This window comes from Bison bison, unplaced genomic scaffold, assembly GCF_000754665.1.
Source record: "Bison bison bison isolate TAMUID 2011002044 unplaced genomic scaffold, Bison_UMD1.0 scf7180017864373, whole genome shotgun sequence".
Taxonomy (NCBI): Eukaryota; Metazoa; Chordata; class Mammalia; order Artiodactyla; family Bovidae; genus Bison; species Bison bison.
This window is the reverse complement of record NW_011494945.1, coordinates 5,571,112-5,579,743: the sequence shown is the minus strand read 5'-3', so window position 1 is coordinate 5,579,743 and position 8,632 is coordinate 5,571,112. Positions and strand designations below refer to the sequence as shown.

General features: G+C 34.2%; 1 protein-coding gene across 1 annotated transcript in view; it reads right to left on the bottom strand.

Annotated features, from left to right (window-relative positions):
- Nucleotides 1-8,632, bottom strand: part of WASF1 (WAS protein family, member 1) — a 71,411-nt gene that overhangs the window by 12,713 nt on the left and 50,066 nt on the right. The window contains exons 2-3 of the mRNA XM_010856619.1: nt 6,701-6,861; nt 713-847 (exon numbers count right to left, since the gene is read on the bottom strand). Of these exons, the coding sequence (XP_010854921.1) occupies nt 713-847; nt 6,701-6,833 (268 nt within the window). The 5' untranslated portion in view covers nt 6,834-6,861. The remainder of the gene's footprint in view (nt 1-712; nt 848-6,700; nt 6,862-8,632) is intronic.

Sequence of the window (8,632 nt, the reverse complement as noted above, 5' to 3'; positions counted from 1 at the left end):
GGGGGGGGGGGGGGGGAGGGAATGTTCATTTAAAATGGGAATTAACATTTAAATAACCAGATCAGATTCTGGTGACTTAGCAATATGCACATATAAAAGGAATTTCATTCTTAAAAAAAAAAAAAATCAAGCCTAAGAATTTCAGATAATTTTCAAAGAATTTTTATTTTTAAGACAAAAGTATACAAATAAATTATAAGGGCGATACTGAGCCCACAGGTCACAATCACTAAAGCCTGCATGCCTAGAGCATGTGCTCTGCCACAAGAGAAACTACTGCAATGAGAAGCCTCCACCTCACGCAGTGAAGACCCAGCACAGTCATAAATAAATAAATAAAAATTATAAGGGAGAAAGAAAAGAGAAAGAAAATGGAAGAAAAGTCTGGCTTAAAAAAATTTTACGTCAAAAAATGAAGAGCTATTTAATATACAAAAAGAAGAAAAAAAGAGTAGACAACTCAGGAGAATCATGCTAATGGCATTTATAGATAAGCCACCAATCTATTAGAACATGTACAACAAAGATCGTGGGTAAAAAAGATTTGTAGTAAATTCACGTTTTTTGTGTGTCTCTTTGATTAACTGAAGCACATTTCTCCCAGTGTTGTTTTTTTTTTAATAAATTCATGTATAATACTGTTCTTATATATATTTCACTCATCCTACCTAACCAAAAACATACATGTGAAAGAAAATATGCATAAACTTACATTCTTCTTCTTTAGGATCAAGCTGTGTAACACTGACAGATAAACGGTCCACACGTTCTTGTAATGAGTTAACTCTGAAGGAAAAACTATGTGCTTCATTGAATAATTCTCCAAATATATCCTCAGCATATTTACCTAAGCAAAAATGAAACATATACCATAAAGCTTAAAGTTATCAGAGATAAATATAAACCAATTTAACATTTAAAATGCTGCCCCAATGAATTCGATATTTATTTGAAACTAGTTTAAACTTTAAACCCTCACCTACGGTAATCTAGCTGTGATACAGTAGGAAAAAACAAACACTAGGAAATATGGCTTTAGATACTAGATCTACCACTTTCTGGTAGGTGACTTGTGGCTAAAATGGAAATACTCTCCTGTTTCACCCCTATCTATACACCACTTTCACTTCCCTTTATACACCTGTTAAGGGTTAGAAAAGTTATGATGTAAAGTAAATATAAATAATACATCTCTTAATCCCAAATCAGCAATCATAAACAGAGTCCATACTAGAACTGAATTTCAGGCCAAGTAACACAATGCAAGATTCTTCATAAACCTAATAGATAACCAAATCTCAGGTATGCCCAAAACATAGATTCTGAAAATTTATGATATATTTTACATTTTATCTCATTCTAGTTTCTTAAAAAATCATAAATCTAGAATCTCTGTATTCCTCCAGTCATGTAAATTTCCATTATGAAAAGAATAAACCAAAATAATCCCATTTGAAAAGGAGAAATAAAATTTTCTATCTAATAAAAAAGCCAGGGAGAAGTTTCAGATGACCTAGAATTTAAAAATATTCAATTGTATTTATAATATATAAACAAATGAATACTCACAATATAAAGATAAGTCAATTACTATCTACACCTTGAATTAAAAAAAATTATCTTCCTAAATCAAGACAACTTAGACCCAAGCATACTGTCTAGGTTAAATGAGGCTCAACAGTAAGCTCTATATCCTGTAAGAGGGTACTTACATACTTACATAATGAATTCATTAATCTCACCAGTTTACATTTGAACAACGGCTGTTTTTTTCCAAAGCACTTTAGTACATTATCAGTTAAATCAACAAACGTTTACTGAGGGTTCACGCTGTGCCTGGTAGGTGTTATTTCCTACTGAAGACACCAAAAAATAAAACATAAAATTCCTATCCTAGAAGATTTTATAATCTTTAGGCAAAAAAAATCAGAATTTTAATTTCTTTAAAATTAAGAGAAAAAGGATAATTTTATACACATTCACTTGCTCACATATATTCTTTAAACCAAAATGCCAGACAACGTTCTAGACCCTGGAGACAGAAAAATGATTGGAAGAAGGTCTCTGCAACCGACGAGTTTTGAACAGAGGGAGAAACAGACATTTAAATAAAACTGAAAACCAATTTAACAATTAAGTCCAAATCTTTGTTCCATTCACTCTGAGGCCTTGGCATAAATTTCCTCACCTGTAAAATAGAAATAAAAATATCTCCTTCAAAGAAATTATAAGGAAAAGAAGCAAAAAAAAAAAAAAAAACCAGTCAGGGGGAAGGGCAATGGGTAGAGTATCTGATACAGGACAGGAGCTTAACAACAGGCAGCTCTTACTATAAAACAAGGTCAGAGCCACTGAGCACACAGAAAGAAGCATCTAAACTTTTGGGTGTGGGATGGTATTACAGAAACTTCCAGAGATAGTTTCTCTGGCAGATAAGGGAAGCATTACAGGTGGAAGAAAAGGCAAGTATAAAGTTACTCATTTATTCATCAAATGTTAGGGATACAAAGATGGAAGAGACAATTCTATTCCTGAAAGAACTTAGTTTAATACACGGATCTTTAACTTACAGTCTGTATACCACCTGAAATTATATGCAGATTTTTAATGCACTTGTATATTTTGGGAAAGAGAGCCCACAGGTTTTGGGTTTGTTGTTTTTCTTTTTTAAACAGATTTTTTAAAAAAGAGTCTACACTTCCCCCACTTCAGGTTTAAGTGCCAAAGCACTGACGTACAATAGACATCCCATTTGTTCTATTTTCATGTCCCTTCTCACTTTCTAAATCTACCTCCTCCTTCTACCCCAGAGAGAGATGAAATGAATAAAGTTCGCAATGGAAAGTTAATTGTCTATGTACCTGAATTTCAACTAAACTTATTATACTACCGTCTCTACCCAAGGAGCTATGAGGTCTCATCTCTGATATTAAAATCTAAATCCTCTCATCTAACACTATCCTCTTTATCAAGCTCCACCATACATATCTAATATCATTTGTACCTTTAATCCGTCTCACATGGACTTCCCTGGCAGTCCAGTGGTTAAGACTGTGATTCCATTGCAGGGATCTCGAGTTGGGGAACTAAGACCTCAACATGCTGTGCAGCCAAAAAAAAAAAACAAAACAAAACCTCTCATATATTTATTTTTGCTTCCATTCATTTGCCTACTTCTTCGAACAAGTCGAAATGCCTTCCTTCTTTATTCCTCTACATCTTCCAAATTCTTCTGTTCCTTAAAGGCCCAGTTCAAGTCACATTCATTCAGTAAGCCTCCTCTTATGACTTCACCTATGCTTATCTCTCTTTTCTCAGTTCCTATAATCTAAAACTCATGGTTTTTAATTATATACATGCTTACACTGAAACTCACAGAATAGGTTCAGCATTCATCATATTAGACTCTTCAACTACATGGGGTGTGTTCTTTTAGGACAAAAAACATGTACCTTCATCACACAGCAAAATAGTCAGTGTTATCTGTCCATTATCTACTATCTAATTAGTCTTACGGGGCTTTCCTGGTGGGTCAGACGGTAAAGTGTCTGCCTACAATGCGGGAGACCCGGGGTTTGATCCCTGGGTTGGAAAGATCCCCTGGAGAAGGAAATGGCAACCCACTCCAGTATTCTTGCCTGGAAAATCCCACAGACTGAGGAGCCTGGTAGGCTACAGTCCATAGAGTCGCAAAGAGAGCCAATCTATTTATCTACCCTCTTACCCATCTACGTTGCTACCTGTGAATTTTTCTGATTGAGAACAAGAAGTAGGCTCTATCAGCTCATCTTGGCAGCTCAAAGTGGCTATATTCAACAAGAGAAAGACCTTGGGAAGAGAAAATGGTAAAAGATCTCTCATATAATTAGAGTTCCAATGGCTGTTAAATAAGACATGGGGTTCCCTAGTGGCTCAGACAGTAAGGTCAGGAAGATCCCCTGGAGAAGGAAATGGCAACCTATTCCAGTACTCTTGCCTGGAAAATCCCATGAACAGAGGAGCCTGGTAGGCTACAGCCCATGGGGTCACATAGAGTTGGACATGACTGAGCGACTGAAGTAGAAGTAGTAATAATGGGGAAAATTTTGGTATAGCAGAAGAAATTTAAATAAAGCAAATTCTAGGTTTTCAGTAATTATCTATTATAAAACAAAACTGTGTTCTACTAGGAAAAACAACTGAACTGGATGTATATTTTTGCAAGGAAGAGGTCAGAACAATGTCCAGCCCCAAGCTACCTGAGCCCTGGAGTCGACCTTCACTACTGTGAAAGTGCTACAGCACTTTTGGTGCTAGGATTGGCACCAAAGTGAAAATATGTATTACGCAGAACCATTCTGAATAGCCTAGCTTTATAAGTAATTCAGAGATTATTTAACGCATTATTATTTTAACTGTTTTGGATGGAAACTGATATAAAATCTACTCTAAGTTTCCCTGTCTTAAATAAAAATTAAACATAATTTAACCTGTTTCTGAGGACGCACAGTCATAAATTGATTATGAGAAACAACAGCATTAAAGTGTATAATTTTACATTAAATGCGGTTACATTAAATGGCCTCTTTCCAGTTTTTAATGTTGTTTTCCTCTTATGTCACTTCTTCCTTCACTATAAACTACACCTTTTGATGGGCTTCAGTATGCCTATTTCTGTTATTGGCATCCCCCTCCCCCCACATTTCCTTTTTTAATTCTCTGAAACATGAATGTTTGGAAACCACATCATCAACCTGTCTGAATTATCAAAGTAAAAGCAAACAAACTTGGAGAGGGATCGACTGGCTATTTTATGTACATGGTCTTCAGCCTGGACTTGTTTATTCTGGCTATCTTGAGGCCTTTTAAATTTAATTCCAGGTTCTCAACTATGTCAAGTGGGAAAGCTGCCAGAGAGCTTAATTTTAGGGTGGTAAACTAATGTTATACCTTGCTACAATATTTTATGCTTTTTCTCTTTTTTGAATCTCTACAAACTACCATGAAAATGCTTCTATAGTCTCTGATTCCAAGTCTGAAGCACTCAAAGCCTAATTTAGTTATATTTTACAATGTATTTCTATTTTCAGAGCTTGGTTACAGCATAACCATGTGCTGGCTGACAGATGGACTGTCTGTATCAGACATGAAAATTCTTTACCTTTACGTTATGTGAGAAATGGGTTAATACTGCAAAATTGACACTCTTAATCATTACATTAGTTCTAAATTCTATATTGAAAATACACCTAAAATAAGATGCCTATATTAGATCTAACATTCATTTTAATTTAAAGAAATATTTTAACCAAATTTATTAATGTCATTTCTATGCTCTTAATATTAACAAGCTGATGCACCCATTTACATATAGCATATATAAATTTTATATGGTTATGTTATGTTACATTATTAGAATATAACATATCATAAAACCAGTTAGTACTAGGAAATGACTTTAAACAATATATTAATCATATATTAATATTTTCTAGGTCTATACTGAATTGCTCAAGAAAGAAACAAGTAAACAATATGTTAGTGATTCACAGCCAATATCTAACCTGGAAAAAAAAAAAAAACAACACCAAGTGGAACAAAGAATATACTTAAATTCAAATAAACACTCTTTTAATTTACTCTTACAACTATTTCACAAGCAATGTAGAAATTTAGTGCTCTCACCAAGAACATGAAAATACAACTTTATATTGCTCTGGCTACATAAATATGTCCAAATGCTCTCACTTGAAACAAATCAGATTAACTACCTCATTTTACCTTGTGTTAAGTACTCAATTATAAAAGGACAAAAGTTAACAGGAAAAGAAAAGAGGAGTCAATCCTGGCTAGTAAGGACAATCTGTGTAGGTGGGTATGGCTGATAAATCTAAGACTACTTAGAGATGATATCTAGACCAAAAACATCTTATTTTATCTTTAAAATAAAATATAAATGTCTAATAAAAAGAAAATCCTTCAATTCAAAAGATAAACTGGATTTAAAAATTTTTTTCTAACATTACATTTAGAATAAATGGGAAATAACTTAATTCCTTAACCTAGCAGCTCTGTTATAAAATCTTATAATGGAAACAGACTGACTTTCACCTCCTCCCTTAACCTGTTCCTTCTATTGGCCTTTATTATCTGGGCAGCCTGCTGGCCTTCTGTCTGTCATCAGGTTGCAAATCAGACACTTGACTCATATCCTAATATCCTTTAGACAATCCACTTGACTAACCTAATCCTCCGACTAGTCAGTTACTATCCCACATCGTTCACTTTTAGATATTTGATAATATAAAAATATTTCCCTAGGCTAATAAGATATATAAAGAGATACTAGTATCCCAAAACACAAATAGCTGAAACCTCTAGAAAAGTAAATAGTGATAACAAGCAAGCAAAAGTACAACTCCACCACCACCTTTTATATAGTCCAAATAATATTTTAAAAACAATCTCAGTAATTCTTACGCACCATGTGATTTTGTTCCTAAAAGATTCTGACCTTATTTCCCTTTCCCAGATCCAAGAGAAGAAATGATTCTAAAATGCATTAATTTTACTAAAAATGACACTTTTCCCCCCCAAATAATTAGGTATCTTCTTATTAACTATCCCCCCACCCCAATTAGTCACAAGAATATTATTTTAACACCCCAATGTGTAATTCTGGTTTGTGAGTAATATTTTTAATTGATGTAAAAATACTTACTTAGGCTACTTAGTTGTCTAATTATATTTGCCAAGGAAATATTGGTCACACATTCCAGTTCATTCTTAATTCCTCTAGGCAGTGCAGTGTGACACAAGTGCCTAGGATCAATGTTTCTTTTCACTAATGGCATCTTGAGATCAACCTTTGTGCCAGTTCACCTGTAGGAAATCATATAATAAATTAACTTTTCAGTTTTAACCAACACAGAGTGAGACCTTATCTTTCACATTTCATAATAAAATATTTGCTAGTATGAAGACAGTGAAAATGGAGTCAACCTGACTAAATAAAAATGATTTAACATTTTTAATAAAAATGATTTAACATTTTTATCTTCATTTATTAGAATGTCAATACTATATGAAACATTTTTTAAAATTTACTTTCAATGTCAACTGCTTCACAATGAATTCATAATCATTACCACTATTATTCTCTTAACACCACTGATTTTACTTTTACAAAAAACTAGAGGTTTTTGTTCTAGAAAGTTAGTATGGAAGGTCCTCTGTAAGGAATAACCTAAGAGGATTAAAGAAGCTGCAAGATTAGCATCAAAATTACTTTTCCACATAAAATGTATTAGGCATTCAATAGCTCAAAAATCAAATTGTCCATGTAATCCTCAATCTCATCAAAACCAACCAAAAAATATTTATTTAACTGATCAACCTTCTTTGAATTACAGTCAGTCCTCACTTTCAAGGCTTCCCATATGCACAAATTTCAGCTTCCACAGTTCAGTTAAATACCAGTCCCCCAACAACATGGTTCTAATTTCATACTACAGTATATTGTGAGTAACTACATAAACACAAATTTCTTTGCTGGCACTTCAGTTCACAAGTCACTGTGTTAATAAGAGGAACATCATTTCAGTGACCAATCACATCACTTTTTTTCGAACTCTGTTGGTAAAAGGTAACTTCTCATCTGTTAGTTCACCTACAGATAGTGAAGCATGTAGTTGGTTTATATTCTTGCCTCCCAATGATAAACTCATGTGAAATTTTACAAAATGATAATTGAGAGAACTGGCTGATAATGATAAAAATGTGGCAAAGAAAGAAAAAATGATGACATTGGGGTGAAATTCAAACTGAATATAAATGGATTAACAGAAAAAAATAGTTGATTGTGGGAATGTTGCCACTACCACTGTTTGAGAGACACTAGAGACGCAGTCAGAGGAATTTAGTGAAGGTAAAATTATTGAAACGAGGGAAGCAGTTGTCACAAAAAGATGTCCCAAAAGAAGTGACAACAGCAAAAAACTTCACAATAAAGGAATTCTTAGGTAAGAAGAGAAGCGAAAAGCAAAGGAGAAAAGGAAAGATACAAGCATCTGATGCAGAGTTCCAAAGAATAGCAAGGAGAGCTATGAAAGCCTTCCTCAGTGATCAATGCAAAGAAATGAGGAAAACAACAGAATGGAAAAGACTAGAGGTCTCTTCAAGAAAATTAGAGATACCAAGGGAACATTTCATGCAAAGATGGGCTCAATAAAGGACAGAAATGGTATGGCCCTAACAAAAGCAGAAGATATTAAGAAAGGTGGCAAGAATACATAGAAGAACTGTACAAAAAAGATCTTCACGACCCAGATAATCACGATGGTGTGATCACTGACCTAGAGCCAGACATCCTGGAATGTAAAGTCAAGTGGGCCTTAGAAAGCATCACTACAAACAAAGCTAGTGGAGGTGATGGAATTCCAGTTGAGCCATTTCAAATCCTAAAAGATGATGCTGTGAAAGTGCTCCATTCAATATGCCATCAAATTTAGAAAACTCAGCAGTGGCCACAGGACTGGAAAAGGTCAGTTTTCATTCCAATCCCAAAGAAAGGCAATGCCAAAGAATGCTCAAACTACCGCACAATTGCACTCATCTCACATGCTAGTAAAGTAATGCTCAAAATTCTCCAAGC